At 38.9% G+C, this 20,219-nt stretch overlaps 2 protein-coding genes and 1 non-coding gene across 4 annotated transcripts; 1 reads left to right on the forward strand and 2 right to left on the reverse strand.

Annotated features, from left to right (window-relative positions):
• Window positions 1–2,331: 2,331 nt before the first annotated feature.
• On the forward strand, window positions 2,332–3,982 carry LOC108982593 (major latex allergen Hev b 5-like). 2 transcript variants are annotated; one of them, XM_018954009.2, is made up of 2 exons: window positions 2,332–2,689; window positions 3,124–3,982. In XM_018954009.2, the coding sequence occupies exons 1-2, from the start codon at window positions 2,675–2,677 to the stop codon at window positions 3,568–3,570; spliced, it is 462 nt and encodes a 153-aa protein (XP_018809554.1). In that variant the 5' UTR covers window positions 2,332–2,674; the 3' UTR covers window positions 3,571–3,982. The 2 variants fall into 2 exon arrangements, with proteins under 2 accessions (XP_018809554.1, XP_018809553.1); XM_018954008.2 differs by having other exon boundaries at window positions 2,555–2,689; window positions 3,106–3,982.
• Window positions 3,983–5,541: 1,559 nt separating this feature from the next.
• LOC108982592 (E3 ubiquitin-protein ligase UPL5) lies at window positions 5,542–19,922 on the reverse strand. The gene is made up of 3 exons (XM_018954007.2): window positions 17,845–19,922; window positions 8,392–8,981; window positions 5,542–6,112 (listed from the first exon to the last, which is right to left on the reverse strand). Exons 1-3 carry the CDS (start codon window positions 19,709–19,711, stop codon window positions 5,849–5,851), a joined length of 2,721 nt encoding a protein of 906 aa, XP_018809552.2. The 5' UTR covers window positions 19,712–19,922; the 3' UTR covers window positions 5,542–5,848.
• Window positions 16,922–17,022, reverse strand: LOC118348116. Its single transcript, XR_004801261.1, has one exon. It is a non-coding gene; the product is annotated as a small nucleolar RNA snoR109 (small nucleolar RNA).
• Window positions 19,923–20,219: the final 297 nt, after the last annotated feature.

The raw sequence follows: 20,219 nt of genomic DNA on the forward strand, positions 1-20,219 counted from the left end.
ATACGAAATATAAGTTATAAAATTTAAAATTTAAATTTTAGAATTTATCTTTTAAATTATATTATATTATGTAAACATTTTACTTAATATATTATTCATAACGATTCATAAATGAAATCTTTTATCAGAATATTACAGGCCGTTTGGATTCAAAAAAATATTTTATCTCATCTTATCTTATTTTATTATTATAAATTTTATTATTAATATTTTTTTTAACTTTCATCTTTGGTTTAAAATCATCTCATCTCATATCATAATCTTACATCAACCTCGAATGAGTAATTCTTAGATTTCAGTTTTGGGTTTTTCTTTTTTGAATTTTACTTGCTTTTTTCAGGAGTTTATTTTAAAGAAGAGGGAGAGCTTATTGTGGATGAAGTCTATCTAAGTGAAACATAAATTTTCAAAGAGTAATGCTGAGTATATTTATAGAATGTGCAAGCGTCATATAATTATTTTTAAAAAATAGTGAGATTTATTATTAAAAATTTATTTTTTTTATGTTGGTTTCATATTTATTCATTTTTTTTCAAAAAAATTATGCGATATTTTTACACTCTGACTATAAATACGATTTCTTATTTTCAAAATATAGATTACTCGCAAATAAAAAATTTATACAATCTCTTACTATTCACACAACTTCTACATATCATATTTTTTTTAATTTTAATTTTTTTATTTTTTATAAAAAATTTAATATATGAATATTAAATAGAAGAATTGAAATAGTTTAAAAAGAATAAATTCAAAAAAAAATTTTAAAAAAATATTAAAATTTTTTAAAAATATAATGTATGAAGATTGAAAGGTTGTGTAGTATATCGCATTTGACAAAAAAACAAATTGAGGTATACCGATCATAAGATTATTTTAAAGAAAAACTTTATATGATATTAAAAAGATAAAAACTAATTTAAAATGTTGAGGAGGGACGATGATAGCGATAAGATCAATTAACTTGTCGTGATGTCATGATGATCAGAGGAATTGGACAGTGATCCGGCGTGACAGATCAGACGACAGGAAGTGGGACCCCAAGTCACGAGTAGTCCGACCTGGAAAGCATCTAGTGTGGGCCCAAAGGGGTTCATCTTTTGGGAAAGGTCGGTTTCCAAAGGTAGGAACAATGGGGTGAATCAAGGAAGGAAAAGTTGGCCACGCTAGCATTTTTATTTTTTATGTCTTTTTTATTGGGGCGAATTGGACGGTAATGATCACAGTTGGTGATGAAGGGTCCCACATGGGGGCACCGCCCAAGAGACCTTGTTTGCTTTTTATTGGCTTACCTCCATTACAATTTACAATAATGATGGGATGTGTTTGGTTTCTGAGAAAAAAGAGAAAGCATGGTCCTCCATCCTATTGAAAACCTTAAAAATAGTACAACAATCAATTGAACCCGCCTAAAAAAGTGACTACTAAAGTAAATGTCCAAAATTTTTGACAATTACAAAAGAGCTCTCTCTCTCTCTCTCTCTCTCTTATAGACCAAGACCAATGTTTAATGTAATGGTATGCATATCAAAGTTTTATACAGTAGCCTTTCTGGGTATTTAAGATTTTAATTTGTGCATATTTATTCTTTTATATAAACATATTTGGATTGCTATGTACACAGATTTTTTTAGTGAGTTGCCTGAGTCATGTTTTCTTGGCATAAAGTCAAGGTAAAATAAAATAAGAGTTGTTCTATTCTCAAGCTATTATATAGAATACATCATTCATATAGTAAGATTTGATTTGTAAGATTTAAAATTTAAATTTTTTCTTTCAAATCAAATTATGTCATGCAAACAATATATTAAGTGTGTTTTACATACCGACTTAAAAATAGAATTTTTCATAAAACAATCACAGGACAAGAATATGCATCTGGTTAAGTTCATGGCTGTACAGGAACTCAAATGAATATTTTAATTTGTATTATTGGTATTTAAAAATAGGGGTAGCTAGGGGTTTTAATATTTTATTCACAGAAATAACACTAAAATTACAGAGATAGTACTTGTTTTATGAGTGTCTATTGATTTTGTTTTAGTCCAAAAAAGCAGATTGAAATATGTAACTGTTGTATTTTTCAAATTTGAATGGAAATCTAAGCTTATTAATGGTAGGGTCTATAGAAACTACAAAACAATGGAGAGAAAATAAAATCCCAGAACATGAATGCATGATAAAAGGGAGAGAGGTAGATGCCCCCACTTCACAACAACACAGAGAAACCCACTTATCAGATATGATACTGATATCTCCTATGGCCTCCACCATTTGGCATTTACAATTAATGCTCTACAAAAGCTACCAATAATAGAAAAAACTTATCCCGATACACTTTACTTCTTAAAAAAAAAACGGAAACAAAGGAAAAACATTCACAGCTTGGCTTGCAAATGTCCTTTATTCTGTGTCACTGACGTGAGGCGTCTTCTTGCAAAGATTCTTCTGGCGCTCACACTTCTCTCGCACCCCCCCCGGCCCCCCCTTTCTTTTTTTTTCCGTTTCTTTTATGGGTTCGAACCATTCACACCTCTATATATAGCTCTCTCATTCTGATCAGCTCCTCACCTCACTCACAAGTGCTACTCCTCACTTCCTTCCTGGTTACCGATACATTTCACCTCTTTCGTTTTTCTGTTCAATTTATTTTATACTCCCCTTTGTATCCCAAATGGCCACTGTTGAGGTATTCAACTAATATTTCACTTTTGCTTTTATATATGATGTCTGTTTTGTGCTGAACACATTTGTATCCAGTTTCTGATAGATCATTCTACTCTTCCAGCTTTGACAGTGTTCAAAGTATTTGTATAGTTCTATTTTAAATAACATCTGATCCATCTGTGCAAAACCATAACGTATAGAAACTAGTATGTAACGGATTGTCCTTAGATCAGCCAAAAAATGCCAACTTTTGGGATGTTACCGGAAACACTCTAGCTTTCTCATACACGATAGATCGCGGCTACTTTTTTTTGTATGACTAGCTTTGCATTAATGGAGTGTTAGTGATTGGTATACAATCACTAACACTCCAACTGCATGAAGTCGTTTTGAAGAGGTTTTAAGAAGTTTTCTTCATTGGTTCATTTGTCATTGAAGGTAAATCGGGTCTTGCAGGTAGCATCGGCTCCAACAACATTGCCAGAGAATGAGGCAACTGAGGTGATCACGACAAAGGAGATAACCCCAGAAGAGCCAGTGGCCGCGCCCGCTGCCCCAGAGCCAGTTACTGAGGAACCAAAAGAAGCAACACCTGAAGCCCCAGTGGCAGAGAAACCTGCGGCTTCAGAACCCGAAGCTGTGGTTGAAGTTGAGACCAAGGAGGTGGCAGAGGAAGCCAAGGCTGACGCAGAGGAGCCAGCAGCAGAGAAAAAAGAGGAAGAGACCCAAGAAGTGGCAGCAGAGCCTGCTGCTGTGGAGGAGACCAAAGTAGATACTACTGAAGCAACTGAGGCACCAGCAGAAGCCCCGGCTGAGGTAGAGAAATCCGTTGAGGAAGAGAAGCCAGCTGAAGCAGCAAAGGAAGCTACCACTGAAGTTCCAGCTGAGAAGACTGAGGAATAGATCGATGAAAGGAAGTGAAACTATATAGGAGAGTCTTAGTTTTGGGTCTTCTTCTTAGGTTGCATTTCAAAGTTGGCATGCTGTTTAGTTTTACATCATGTTTTTAGTACAATTATGGTTATGATTGAGGTTAAGGGTTTGGGATGGTTTGAACTTTGAAATTCCCAAGCTGCACAATGTAAGCACTTGGATCCACATCAGCATTCTTCCCAAGTGCCTAATATTTGAAATGGTACATAGATGGGAGAAACTCTTGAGTGCTCTATGTATGTGTAGGAGCTGAAGTGTGTGCTAGGTGGGTGGTGTGGATGTTGGTTCCAAGAGGGTCAGGTGAGTTTGATATGGTGTGATGAGATGTGATATTTTCTAGGCTTGAATAATGATATTATTGTTTTTTTTATTACCAAATCAATATCTGTGCGTAATATTAGGTAGGGCACTTAATCTGGTGATTCAAAGGGACAAGATGCTTATAGAGTTGCTTATGGGCACTTTATTGCAGAAATTAGTGTTGTGTATGTAAGCCAAAACCTCCAAAGGAGAATGGCAACTGAAAATGGCCTGCGCATGGATCATGGAGCAAGGTGTCTTCTGAATCAAGTGCTTTCAGATGATGCAGACATGCCACATGCAAAGGCACCAATAACCAATAACATTTTTTAGAGTAGGTTTTTGGATGATGCATGAGATATTCGAGTGGTATAAAGATTGAGCAAAGAAAACCGATACACACCTCTTGTATAGTTTTGTTTTATTATTATTATTATTAATTTTATATGGTTAGGATTAAAAGATTTCAAGGAAACTGACCTTCCCCATTTTCATCTCTATGGTTAAAAATGTGCCGCAAACAATTGAGAAGGGTAATATCCTTTGTATGTATGTATGCATGTTCATTCCTCTTGAAGTGGCATTTCCACTGAGTGTGAAAATCCAATTCCGGATCATGGTGTTTTTCCCCGTGCCGTAGCTGATTATTGTTAATGACAAATAGTTTTTTTTTTTTTTTTTGTCAATAAAAAACTATATAATAAAAATGGGAAGAAATAGATCAAGGCATATATACAGCTCTTAAATTATTAATCAACAAGACAGAAATTAAATAAATAAACAAAAGAGGGGCAGAAAATACCATCCAAATGAGAACAAAGTCATGATTCATTCTCATAGGAATTTAGGAATAAAAGAATAAATCGAAGAACTCCCCTTTAAAAGCTAAAAGAAAGAATCTATTTCTTCAAGTAATTGAGAAGACTAAACGATTTGTGATGGCGACATCGTCATCGTTTTGTTTTGTTAAGGTATGAATTATTTAACATATAAAAGATGCATTTAAATATATAAAATATATATATATATAAATAAATTCATTATCTAAAAATAGGACAAATAATTGAGTATAAAATCAACGTTTGGCGAAACAATGGATTAAATTCTTTAGTTCCTATGTTTAACCATAAAACGGGTACTGCAAGATAGTAGCATTGGCTCTGACAGCAACACAAAAAGTAGACTCCATGATCAATGAGGGATTACTTGCGAAGAAAAGTTATCCTCTACCCTTTGATGCCGATTGATGTAAAAAAACTGCACCTGCATGGGAATTGAAATTGGAAATGGTGCAAAGACTCATGGCCTCAATACCCTTCTGATCCATGTGCTTCCAGATGATCCTGACTAGTCACATTTACTTGTCTCAAAAGTAGATGAACAATCTTACCAGGAAAATGAAAATAACCACGTTTATGAGGGTACAATGTAGTTGTTTAGGAGCCATGTCAGGCCAGTTCTCTAGCATCTGAAGTTCAGGTGTTTCCAGAATGAAAATGAAGATAATTGCATGATGACGGGTTTCCAGGAAGAAAACCAGAGGAGTTATGGCTATAAATAAAAAACTAAGCAACAACCTGAATATTTTCTAAATAAAATAAATCTTGGAAGATATTCACACACTAATAAGAAGCTGAAGACTATCAGAAGTTAAACTCGCATGTCATTGCATAACCTCTGTGTACTCACACGTCATGATAAGCCAATATCTAATACTAGGAACGAAGTTCATGGAAGCAGAGAGATTTTTTTTTTCCCTGCTTCCAGCTTTATTTATACTATACCTATACAAACAGTCGACAAAAGAGCAATGACACTGGAAAGGACCGAAAACAAGAGGACTATAGCAGCATGGTCTAAATGACAAACATAATATTCCTATATTCTGTACAACCTGATTATGTGCAGTCAAAAACCCTTTTCACCCCAAATGCATATGTAACTAATTTCACCAAGTACCGAAGCTGCAGCCTACATGTTCTTGGCTGATGACATTAAGGCGATCTTGCATCACAGCTATTGATGGATATGGAGGGAAACACAACCGGTAAAAGCATGTGTGGGATGAAGGCAGGCGCCCATTAGGCTCTGAGGACTTGTAAATGTAAAACCGGGAAGCCAAGCCACAGAAACCTTCCACCGGTAAATACTTCACTGAAGTCCAAAAAAAGAGAAGAACCTTTCTCTGCTCCGCTGTCATCTCCCCAACAATCTACAAATTCCCGTGAGAAAAATTAACATAACACATTGGCAATAACTTGTTTTTTACAAGTAATCAAAGATACTATTAAACAAATTGGCAATAACAAATTCAGTTCTGTTCATAGAAGCGTGTTATCAAGCAAATAATTAGAGAAGACTCCAGATACTGCAAACCAGACATTAATTGTCTTTCATCGGGCAGGGCAAAGGCTAGATTATTTGATGGTTGAGCGTGCAAGTTAGGCTGCCAGAAATTATATCTCCCAAGGGAAACCGGATACATGAAAGAGTGTTTCACATTGAAAATAAGTACAACATCAAACAACTGTCTATGCAAATTCAAGGTAGGGGAGCTAACCATATCCTGTGTTGTTGTTGCTTTCTAACTCAAATGTAACAGGCAAAGAACAATGGATCCAAGGGGGATCCACCATTGGGACAAAAAGAATGTCTCACACAGCAAAAAAGAAAAGAAAAGAAAAAAGTACGAAATCAAACAACTGCCTACGCAACTTCAAGGTAAGTTTATCGATATGCTATCATTTGGGGCAAGCTAACTGTATCTTGTGTTGTACTAGCCAAAATGATATTTCCTTAATCCTTACATTGAAGTTGTTGTTGTAACTAAAAAGTGTTTTTTTTAAACTCAGATGTAACACGCAAAGAACAATGGACCCTCTTCCAGCTATAGCAAATCACAACACGCTGATCAAGTCCACAATATACTTATCCATAAGGTGCCAATCTAACGCAACAAACCAAAACCAACAAATCTAGTTCCTATGAAGATGATTTTTCTTTACAAAGATAAAACCCTTCTTTACAAACTAACTAGTAAAACAATTATTTCAAAATCACAAGAAAACCTCCTATGAAGTCCATCGGCTTCAGAACTCTCCAATGTTGATCTCTTATAATTTTAGTTTTAATTCTGAATGTATACGCAGCTCAAATATGTTATACATGACTTTCGGGAAATGCATCTCAACCTCAATAATCATGTGGTTGGTTCAAGTGGTAAAGGCCTTCTGGCCTTGGGCTTGGGGGTATGCTCCCTCCAAGTCTAATGTTCAAATCTCCTTGGGTGCAAATAATCTCTAGGGGCTATTGGACTGGGAGATTTCCCTTTGAATTATCCAAGGTGCACTTGTGGAGAATTCCTTACCGAGGGCCTGTACACCCCTAGGATTAGTCAAGACGCTGTTCCCGGATACCCAATGCCAATAAAAAAATTAATTCAATGACCTCAAAACAGGCTCCTCCTAATCAACGACATGACCTAACTAAGGTCTAATCTATGCAAGAATGCGTATCCAAAAGTTTTGCCTCTCCTGTATAGTACTTGGGAAGCTTACACAACCACATCTCTCCACTAGAAATGCCAATGACTACTATACTACAATACATAAGTTATTTTATCATTTTCCAAACTCACTACACTATTTTCTATCATTCTTATCCCTGGAATAAAGCAAAATAATTCACCATCCTCCAAGCCTTTTTCTAATAAATTCACTTTCACTTCTAGACCTGCTTCTCTATCATTGGAACTCTTCAACTCCCTTTTCAACTCTTTCACTCTCCCAGGGAGCCTAACATTCTGAGTGTTCGGTCAAGTCACTTGAGCTTCAGCTTGGTGTGATTCTTTCTATTCCACGGGAAAACTAGCCAGATAGTCTATGCTAAAAATCCATTGTGCACCACAGCAAGACTTCCTAAGACAATAACAGATGCAACTTTGAGCTGTTGATTCCACAATGTTGTTAACATTCTTTAAGGTGCTTGAATATGATCACCAAGTAGTAAATATCAATAAGGTAACCCATAATTGCTCGTACACCCCCAGAACTGAACCAAAAATTCGTTAAGACCATAATAGTTTAGTCCCAAAATTTCATGACAGATATTCTGAGGGATATTTGCCTCACCAAACTCTAACCTCCTTTAGTAAACCATGCGCCTTTTTCCATTAATAAAAATGAACTCATCTTGTGTAAGCCATTCAATATAGTCAGTAAATATTAGAGGAATTAAAAAATGCCCAGCATACAAAAGATAGTGTTTAAAAATCAAGGGAATTACATCATTTAGCATTATATTGAAAATTAGTAAAGAGAGAAAAAGATGAGCCAAATAGAAATTCAAATATATATATATATATATAATCAAGACTTCACCCACAAGGCAAGAACCAATCTTGAATTTGTTATCAGGAAATACGAAAAGACGAGAAAATACTAAGTTGAGTTAGAAAGAAAACAATAAAAGTAGAGTCCTGCAAGTGCTTACTTTCCAGAACCAGAAGATCTGAGGATCGGTTTCTTTATAGCCATTGTATTCAGTATGTGCCTTCCAATCATCAACGGAGATGGTAGTTTCACTTCCATAAAGAATCCAATCAAGATCTTCCAGCTCTAAACTTTGGAAAAAGAACTTCTGGAGCCTGGAGTTACAAAGAATATGACCAAAACCTTGAGCAAAATATGATACCTGTTCTGAGATAGATCTCACAAACTGATGCTCAATAAGAAGTTTAACATATTCCTCTCTGTTCTTGCTATTCACAACAATGCTTTTCCCACCAGGGCAAAGCTCCACAACTCTCCTGGATCCTAACTCCTCGACTTCTCTAACAAACGTTAGTCCTAAAACATCTGAATCAACATAATCTGAATCCATCTCCAGAATCTGCTTGCAGCTACTATACACACATGGATCCGTATCCCTTATATCTTCCAGAGAAATGCACTTTCCAGCCAATTGATAGAAAAAGATGCGATCAAAGACAACACCTACTTGCACTTTATGCATCAAAGCTAAGGCAATCACCCGACCAGAGAAACTGAAATATTCAAGGTGCATGGGATCCACCTTAGACGCTGCATACAGAAGAAATTAGATAAATTGATCATAATTGAGTTTTGGATAACTGATTTCTTTGCTTCCAAAGAATATTTAATAAAACATAACATGTCTCAAAATGTCAAAGCAGGGAAACTCTTCATTTTGATACAAATCCAAAAAAAATGAGGGAAACCAAAACAGATTCCAAACATCTTCTCTGAGGCCCTGTTTGGATGTTGAGATGGTCTCAACCCATCGCATCCCATCTCATCTCATCTCAACATCCAAACATCAAATAAACACAAATACTTTTCAATTTCAAATTTTCAACATTTTCATCTAATCATTACCTAATCATTACAACTTTATCAAACTTCCAAACAAAACACAAAAAACAATTCAAAATTTTCAAATCCTAAAACAAAAATAATATTAAAAAATTATATTCTAACAATATTTTAGTTTTATAATATTTTCATTCAACTTTTTCTCTTTCCTTTCCCAAAATCTCATAAAACATCTTAACTCAAACCATTTCACTATATTCACAAACTAATTCATTGTTATTCATAGATTTCTCATATCATCTCAACATCCAAACAAGGCTTGAGAATGAACTAAAATTACAATCTAATATCTTTTTTATAGGTAATCAAAAAGTTTTATTCATAGAAGTAGGAAATTACAATCTAATATTGAACAACTTATTCCAGAAAAACTTACTTTGCAATTTGTGGAAAGGAGTAAAATACAGCTTCATTCCCAGACAAAGATTCGGTACTTAGATTGAATCATGCATCTAGGGCATTTGTGATTTTGAGATTACATGAGAAGTTTCGGTACTAAGGTTGTAAGGGAACTGCTAAAGAACATAATCTTTATAATTATATATATATATATGCATTCTCTGTATATTTTCTATTTTTCTGATTAGACTTTTTATGCATCAGTTTTGTAAATTGATAATATCTCATCTAGCCAAAGTTTACATTAACTCATACCTCAACCAGAATATACCACTGCCACTACAGACTCCACCATTCTGTCAGTTTTAACCATCATTCTTTCATAACAATTTAACACGCACACACAAATTAACCATATATGCCAAACATTATTGACTGGAATCAAGTTATAATGCTCCTAAATGATTGTATAACTTGTATAAAACTATTTTGTTCCTAGTAGGCATCCATGAGCTAGATGAAGCTAACCATAAGTGCAACTCCAACAATATACGGTTAATGGAATAATACACATCATTAAACATTAAAAGTACCGTTATGTCTCCACGGGGGCCCTTCCTTTTCTTATGTAAAACACCTGTATTTTCTTTCATCATGTTTTGAAGCTGTTTCAGGTTTGACGATAATATGACTAAATCATAATTAGTGCCTATGGCAGCCATTGTGGATATCAGCAAATTGGCTAGAATTCTAGGGTGTAGGGTCACAGCTTTACCCATAAAGTATTTGGGACTTCCTTTGGGAGCACCATTCGAGGCCAAAACTATTTGGGATGACATACTTGAAATGATAGAACAGCGATTGGTAGGGTGGAAGCGAGTCAATTTATCGAAAGGAGGCATGCTAAATTTTATCCAAAACAATTTATCCAATTTGCCAACCAATTATATATCTCCATTCCCTATACTAGATGGTGTGGCAAATTGTATAGAAAAGCTTAAGAAGGATTTCTTATGGAGTGGAATTGGTGATAAGTTCAAGTTTCATCTCGTTAGTTTCTCAAAGGTTTGTACTCCAGTTTCTTCAAGAGGGTTGGGAGTAAAACATTTGCTGGTATTCGACTGTGCTATGATGGGTCAAGGGTAATGGAACTTTGCCACGGAAAGGGAGGCATTATTGCGATCAATGGTGGAAACTGTTACATATGAGTACACCAAATTAAGAACTAGAACTATTACAAGAAAATCATGGAAGCTAAGACCATTTAAATCTAAAGCAATGACCCACATAAATAGTCTTCCAGAAAAAACTCCTAAACTCCTCCAAGGAAAGTTCATGATCCTAAAAAAATCTATCATTTCTCTCTCCAAATACACCAGAAAATACAAATAGGAGTCATCGTCCACATAGCTGCAATATGTGGTGTCCCTGTGATCCCTCTCCAGCTAGCTAGTGGTTCCACCACCCTTCCCTGCATTACCCATGCTAATCCCATACTGCTGAAGAAATAATTCCATATGTTATTATGTCCCGTGCAAAGTCACAATGTAAGAGTAAATGATCTACCATTTCCCCACTATTTCTGTACATACAGCACCAGTTCGTAATTATAAATCCACACCTTCTTAGATTATCAATAGTTAGAATCTTCCCTAAAGCTGTTGTCCAAACAAAGAACGCAACCTTGGGAGGTGCTTTGCTCCTCCATATGTTCTTCCAGGGAAAATTGGACCTAGTTTAAACTGTAAGTATGTCATAGAAAGAGCATACCGAGAATTTCCTTTTCTTAAAAGGTCTCCATTCCATCTTGTCTTTAGCGGGAACAGCAACAGTGATGTTATACAGCAAGCTAAAGAAATCCACCAGAGCACTCACTTCCCAATCTTGTGCCTCTCTAGAGAGGTTGATGTTCCACTCCTATGAATCATGTCTAATTGCCCTCACGTCAGCCACCATAACTTCCTTTTCTCATGCAATTCTGAAAATATTAGGATAAGCAACCTTAAGAGCCATATCTCCTACCCACACATCATTCCACTGAATCGACTGCCATCCCCCAAACACAACCTAGTATTACTCGAAAAAGCCCCCCACTCTTGTCATATATACTTCCACAACCCCACACCATATGACCCCCTCCCCTCATTAGAGCACCAGCCCCCTTGCACTCTCATACTTCGCATCAATCACCCATTTCCATAAGGCTTTCCTCTCATGATTATAACGCCACAACCATTTTCCTAATAGAGCCTTATTAAAGGTCCTAACATTACAGACCCCCAACCCACCATCTCTCAAAGGAGTACACACTTTATCCCATCCAAATAGATGAAATTTCTCATCCAAATAGATGAAATTTAAACTCATCACCTAGTCCACTGTAACGCCCCAATGGAAAGCCCAAACCATATGACCTATACTCCAAAAGGACTAGTCAATGATACAATTGAAGCCCCATTGGAACCTTATAAAGAGCAAGAACTTCTCATTCCCAAGCAATGTGGGATCTCATACACCACCTACCCTTATCCATATCATATGGGGTATCACAATCTACCTCCCTTAAATTCCTGACGTCCTCGTCGGGCCTGTCTATTGTAGGTGGCATGGCTCAAGTCCCACATTTCTGGTTGGGATAGTCTCTGATACCATTTGTAACGCCCCAATGGAAAGTCCAAACCATATGGCCTATACTCCAAAAGGACTAATCAATGATACAATTGGAACCCCATTGGAACCTTATAAAGAGCAAGAACTTCTCTTTCCCAAGTAATGTGGGATCCCATACACCACCTACCCTTATCCATAACATATAGGGTGTCACATCCACTCCACAGAAAATCGCGTTGGAGTTTCTCAATCCTAGATACAATGCTTGCTGGAAGGGGAAATAAAGACAATAAGTATGTGGGAAGGTTAGATAGAGTGCTCTTAATGAGTGTGGTCCGCCCACCTTTCAATAAGTATAACCTTTTACACCCGGCCAGCCTACGCTCTAATTTCTCCAACACTTCCTCCCAAATTGTCTTAGCTTTGAAAGTTGCTCACAACGGGAGACAAAGGTACTTCAACGGCAGCGAGGAGACCACACATCCCAATATGTTGGCCAAAGTTGCTCACAACGGGAGACAAAGGTACTTCAACGGCAGCGAGGAGACCACACATCCCAATATGTTGGCCAACCCCCTAATATTTCTTACCTCACCCACTGCAACCATCTCCGTTTTAGTAAGATTTATCTTTAACCCGGATACCGCTTCAAAACAAAGTAAGATAGCCTTCAAAGATTGAATATGTCCTGTATTATCCTCACAAAACAGCAACATATCATCTGCAAACAAGAGATGAGAAATAGTGATGGAACCGTGGTTAATAGCCCCAGCTGAAAATCCTGAAAAAAAAAAAACCCTCTACGGCAACCGACACCATTCTACTAAGAGCCTCCATCACAAGGACAAATAAGAGTGGTGATAGTGGATCACCTTGTCGTAGCCCCCGCAAACTATTAAAAAAACCTACAAGATCACCATTTACCAAAACCGAGAAATGAGCCGTTGACACACAATACATCATCCACCCCCTCCATCTTTCCCCAAATCCACATCTACTTAACAAATAGAACAGAAAATTCCAATTGACATGGTCATAAGCCTGCTCCATGTCCAATTTACATAAAATACCCGGTATTCCTAACTTGAGCCTGTTGTTTAAGCACTCATTAGCTATAAGAACCGAATCCAATATTTGTCTACCTCTCACAAAAGCTTTTTGAGACTTAGAAATAATCTTATCCATGACTGTGCTCATCCTATTGGCAAGTACATTGGTGAGCAACTTGTACAAGCTGCCCACAAGACTAATAAGCCTGAAATCTTGCACCTCTATTGCACCAACCTTTTTAGAGACAAGTGCAATAAAAGTAGCATTTAAACTTTTCTCAAATTTCCAAACGAGAAAAATTCTTGAAAAACCTGCATAGCATTCTCTCTCACCACCTCCCAACAAGTCTGAAAAAATGCCAAAGTAAAACCATTTGGGCCCGACGCTTTATCCTTAGTCATTTTTCTAATTACTAGTCGTACCTCTTCCTCTTCAAATGGTCTCTCCAACCAAGCCATATTGTTTTGATCAATGGCCACAAAAGCTAGACCATCTACTGTTAGCCTCCATGCATAAGGTCCCGACAACAATTGTTTGAAATGTCCAGCAACATGATCTTTTATGGTCATGGACTCCATGGCATTAAACCTCCTATGTAAGTTTGCAACTCGATGGAAAAATTTTGTGCATTTATCCCCCTTCCTAAGCCACAATGCCCTTGACTTTTGCCTACATGAGATCTTCTCCATTAAGATCAACCTTTCTAACTCTGAGACTACTTGGCCTTTGTGATCATTCTCATCTTCTATACCCTCCAAGCTTTGTAATTCTTGTAGGAGATTCTTTTTTTGTAATGTTACATTACCAAATACCTATTCATTCCATGTCTTCAAATCCATCTTCAAAGTTTTCAATTTTCCAGCCAATACCTTGCTCGGAGTGCCCTGTAGTTGATATGAATTCCACCATTGCCTAACCAATTCCACAAACCCCTCCGTTTTCAACCACATATTCTTGAATTTGAAAGGTCTTCTACCCCCTGGAATTCCTCCACAGTCTAACATTATGGGAAAGCGATCAGAGCATACCCGAGGAAGTCTTTTTTGACATAAATCTGGAAATTGCATTTCCCATTAAAGAGATATGAGGAATCTGTCCAGCCTTGACCAGATTTGGTTATTAGACCAAGTATAATCACCTCCCATGAGAGGTAGATGAGTTCTAGCTCAAATATTAACTCCGAGAATTCCACCATAGTATGATTTTGTCGCCCCTCCCCCGATCTTTCGCTGGGAAATCTCGCCACATTAAAATCTCTACCAATACACCAAGGAACTCCCACCAAGTACATAAGCCTGCAAGCTCATCCCAAAGCAACCGTCATTCGCAATCCAAATTAGGGCCATAAACCCTAGCAAAAGCTCATACAAAACCATCTACAGAATTTATAAAAGAACACCCCACCGAGTATTCTCCCACAAATTCATCAATGTTCTCCACCGCCCTCTCATCCCACATAAACAAAACTCCACCCGAAACCCCATTTGAAGGTAAGTATGACCATCCTACATATTGGCAGCTACAAATACTCCGTACAATTCTTCTTGTAATACGATTCAACTTCGTTTCCTGCAAACAAATAATGTCTATCTTCCATTGTCTTAACAAAGATCTCGGAGACGTTTTTTGATCTCATTCAACCCCCTAACATTCCAAATCAAAATTTTGGGCTTCATTTATCAACTATTCCAGCCCTCCCTTTGTTCCTACCACGGCTTGCACTCCCCTCCTTACCATCATAGTTGATAGACCAATCTAGCCGCTTCAACTCCCTACTTCTTTTTGGCCTTGCTCCCTATTGGTAATGGCCTACTTCAATGGCTGTTAACAGTGCCCTAAATTGATCTGCATAGCCCTCACATGAAATCCCCACACAAATATGCAATTTCTCCATCTTTTTCATTACCCAGTCAGTAGGTAGAGGATGCATAATACTTATCGGAGATGGGTCCTCCGATACAGGCTCCTCACCACTAATCCAGAAGGCTTAAACAGGATCAATGATCCTTCCCCTTCCACACCCCCTTTCTCCATCTCAGTCTCACTCCAAAACTACAAGATCCTCAGCTACAAGCACCTATTTTCCCTCCATCGGCATGTTCTGTGGCAGCCCAGAACTACAAGATCCCTCCATCGGCATGTTCTGTTTCATCCCAAAACTCTCCGACGTGAACTGTATATCGTCGACAAGTTCTGCTTCACTGCCGTACTCTAGCCCATCACCTCTTGTATTTTCCTCCATATTTACCCCTCTTCTCCTTCCTACGCCTGTGAAGCCACCACAACCATCGGAATACAAATTTCACCCTCTTCCTCCTCCGGCGACATCTTTGGCTCCGACGCACCACCAGATGACTCGCCAAGGACAGACAACAGTTTTTGTGCGAGGGGTGGCACCGACGTGCTGGCCTCCCCCAACTCTCCCGAAACACCAAAATGCCCATTTCCGGCCTTTACCTTCCAAACCCATTTTGGGCCTTTCACCAAATATGGCCCAACCTCCAGTAAGCCCATCCCCCTGTGATTCCTTCCTACAAGCCCATCCCCCTGAACCAAACCCAAACCCAAACCCATCCCCACCCCCTCGACGCACCATTTCAGTCCCTTCTCAAAATCATCCTCAACGCACCGTTTTGTCTCCACCCCTCGATCCTCCTCTAAGCATCGTTTCAAATCCTTTATTTTACACTGTAATTCCTCTACTTGCGATTGCATCTCTGACAAAGCCCTCATAATTCTTTCCTTATTAAGGCCAACAGCACCCTTGCCACCATCCCCACTATGCTGAGCCCCTGCAAAAGCGGTGATGCCACCTCGTAGGCCAAAGCTAGCTACAGGACCTCGAGTGCAGGCTTGCCTTGGTTTCTGCAGCACCTCCATATACAATCGAGGAGAAGGTTGCGCTCACTTCGTCGCTGCCATCGTCACTGGTGGTGCCAACCCAGTAGAACAACCTTCTCTGCCAGCCTCCCTCAATACCTCCACCAGTTTTCTCCACCCCCCTCCCCATCTTTGTTTTCAGGAATGAAAATACACTCTTGCCGACCCCCATGTTTGTATTCCACCAAAGCCATGAACACCCCTTGGGAGTTGGAACACCTTTGAGCTATGAAGCCACTGTCTCCTTCATGGTGGGCTGTGTAAAAATCCCTTCTCCCCATCTTCAAGCAGTCCTCCAACGCCTTTGTGAACCATCGTGCCATGGTTAACTCCAAACGAAGATTTTTCACTAACTTCCATCCCCTTTCCGTGATGAGCACCCATCGACCATCTCTTACTACCTCAAAAGCCTTAAGTTCAATAATCACAGTATTCAACAGAACCATCTCCCTACCCATACGTGCAAGAATCACTGAATCAAAAACCCATGGATAACATCTCCAGCCAACTTACGAAAAAAAAAAATGAGTGTACGGAGAGAGAATAGGGAGGAGAGAGAAAGAGGCTCTGATTTGCATCTTAGATCTAGCAAAACTGAAAAAATCATAAGAAAAGATTAGAAAAGAATATGAGAAGTTCGGTAAGCAGAATAGTTGACGGGAGAGAGAATAGGGAGGATAGAGAAAGAGGCTCTAATTTTCATCTTCGATCCAGCAAAACTGAAAAAGTCATAAGAAAAGATTAGAAAAGAATATGAGAAGTTTGGTAAGCAGAATAGTTGACGGAGATCGAAAGATCTCACAAAAACCGGCCAGTTAACTTCTCTAAGACCTTTTGAAATGAATAATCTTAGAGAGGGATTGGTTCTGCACATACAAAAAGAGTGAGGAAATGAAGAATCTTAGCAATAGATTGACTCCGCATGTGCAAAAGTGTGAGGAAACAACTGCTCATTTGTTGTTGTATGGCAAAGTGATTAAAATGGTATGCACCTCAGTTTTCCATCTTTTTGGAGTTGATTGGGTGATGCACCAAAGGATTGCAGAGTTTTTTTTATACAAATAAGAACTGAATTTTATTGAAAGAATAATAGGCATAGTCCAAGTACAGAGCAAGTATACACAGAATATACCTAGCAAGCACTCGGATCTAGATAAAGATACAAGCAAATTATGAAAACTAGTCCCATTACAATCGTTAACAGAAGCCTGGTTGCAGAGTTGTTAGCACGTTGGATAAGTCAGAAGGTTCGTCATGGCAGCATGGAAGCTTGGCAGATGGTCCTGCTATGTCTAATACAGTGCATGTGGAATGAACATATTGCTAAAAACTATTTTTTGCCGGTATGTTGGCCCACAAATACAACTTTGATAAATAACAACTGTAAATAAACCACACTTGAACCATTGTAGCATGTATAAATGTTAATTTTGGGAATCAAATGTCTTGAGTCTGCACACAACATCCATACAATGTTTCAACAACTACACAACGAGCAATACACCCAAAAGTTTGGTCCTTTAAAAAAAAAAAAAGAGCAAAGCAACATCCATATCATTTCATATGTCCCCAAATGCCCCCCCCCCCCCAACCCAAAATAATAATAATAATCATAATCATAACCTTTAACAATGATCCAGAAAAGAATGTATAAATTCCAATTGAGGCTTACTTGGATTAGGATAGAACCTTCTAAGATCAGTTGGGGATGGCACAAAAAGGGCGTTTTCTGGGTTAAATAGAGCTTGGCATACTAAAAAAAACCACTCCCGCACTACACCGGGACCTGTGGCTTCCTCATTTTTGAATTCCATAAAGAGACCAGCATGTAAAGCCTCAGGGTCTGCCTTCGATATATACTCAAATGATTCTGCCAGCAATTGAGACCTGTCAATTAGCATCTCATGCAGCTCCTCATAGTCTTCTTTTACCTCTGGAAACATCATCATTGCCAAATGCCTCCTAGATTCAAAATCGGTAACATCCTTTCGCTCAAGAAGCCACTGATGATCATCAGTACACTTTGCATATTTGACAATTAGCGCACACATTGAAGATTTTCTAAGCCTCAAAACCATCCAAAATTCTTCTTCTGCACCCTGATAAAGTTTGGAAACGCTATTCAGCTCCTTCATTATGGCAAGATACTGAGACCATCCAGAATAAATAGTTTCATTTTCCCCCTTGTGTTTAACGACCAAACACTCCATTTTGTCGAGGCACTCTCCCATTCTCTTCAACAAATCAATAAACAAAAGATGAAGAAACTCAATCTCCTCCCCATACAAAGGGTGCTTATATCCTTCCCCATCCAAAGACACAGAAATGGGGCCCTGAAAACCAACTTGCTCCGTGATCTCAGTCCGCAGGAGGACCAAGAATGCTGCAAAATCACGGACATCAGCCGACAGAGGCCCCACACTAGTGGGAGATTCCATACTCAGAACTAAATCCCTGGACAACCTAGTCGCCAACTCACTAACAAATGGGAAAATCTCTTGCATTAAAATTACTCTCTTCGAGTTCTCCGACGACCCAATCGATTCCAACAATGACCCAAGTGTACTCCGACAGGACAGATACAAAGGGTCCTCCTGCGCAGCTCTCCTAAGCAACTTACAAAACTCTAGAACTATAGGTGCACAATAATTATGATACGATTTCGGCAACGAATTACGACTTGAATTCAAAAAATGCCTTATCGAACTATCCGCACAGTCTTTATTACCTTTGATCGGCGACATATAAAGCATAACCAATGCGGCCGGGGCCGAACACGACAGGAATATCTGCAAATGCCCGGGGACGCGCTCTTCGTCCTTTGGAGTGACCGTCAAGAACTCCATCATCCTCATTTTAACATGTTTCGCCGAAGGGATCGCCGAAGGGATCGCCTCGCCTCGGCAAAGGCGGCACACCATTGAAACGATATCGTCCACCACTTGCCAAGCGTGAGGGTGCTCGGTGCTGCGCATGCGACCCACCAATTCCAGTCCGGCGTCGTTTTGGATCGAACACTCGGCGAGCGTGCGCTCCCACTGGAGTTGCTTTCCCCGATATATCAGTCTCTGCTCATGGATTGGGATCCCCGTCACCAATTGGATTCGATCGTGAACCGATCTGACGGTGTCGCGAGTGTAGGCTTGGAATACCATAGTTTTCCCCTCGGGTATCATTCTTATGAAGAACTGCAGCCGGTGCTCGGTCCGAGTCGAGCATGAATAGAAGGCCGATCGGGCATCGGGAACCCTAGGATTGAAGGGCGCAGTGGAGGAGGTGAAATCTCGAGATTGGGAGTCCGAAGAGGAGTGAACGGCGTTGGGTTCTTCTTTTCTCATCCTGACGGAGACTAACTCGGCGAATACAGCGTCGTTTGTGTCGTCGTCCTCACCATCGTCAAAGGTAGGACCACCATAGTCGTCCAATTTGCGCTTCGACGAGAGTCTTGGGTGATCGACGGCGGTCAAGATCGCGCTGGTGGCGTTGGAAACGGGGGTGAGGCCGCAATCGACGGTGGGGGAAGTTTGCACGAGAGACATTTACGGTGGGGCCCCCGCCGCCAGTGGAGGAGTAATCAACGTTACGGAGGGTCAGAAAACATGGAACCGGAGCCAGGCAAACGGGGAAACCTAGAGAAACAACTTCTTCCGAGTAAGAATCGAACGAATGGATCGGAATTGTCGGCTGGACTTTGTTTCGCAGCCGTCATCAGGCTTTGTTGCCATCCTACGCGTCGCTATTATTTATTATTATTTAATAAATATGCTAATATCTATCTATCCATCAATCGATCTGTTTGTATATTTATTTACGTTTCTTTAATCTATCTTTTTTTGTTTTTACAAAAGAGAAATCTGCAACAAGATTACCCAAATTGATTCCTGTGCTGGTTACTTGCGCTAGAGCGTTTCAACATTATTTAGGATTTAGGATTGACGGCTCTGATCTCCCCACCGACTTTCCCTTTTTTTTTTTTTTTTCGAGAATAACTGTAATCCTAAGATTTATTATACGTTATTATTCATTTTCACACTTCACATTTATAAT

The sequence above is a fragment of the Juglans regia genome, chromosome 3 (genome assembly GCF_001411555.2).
Source record: "Juglans regia cultivar Chandler chromosome 3, Walnut 2.0, whole genome shotgun sequence".
Taxonomy (NCBI): Eukaryota; Viridiplantae; Streptophyta; class Magnoliopsida; order Fagales; family Juglandaceae; genus Juglans; species Juglans regia.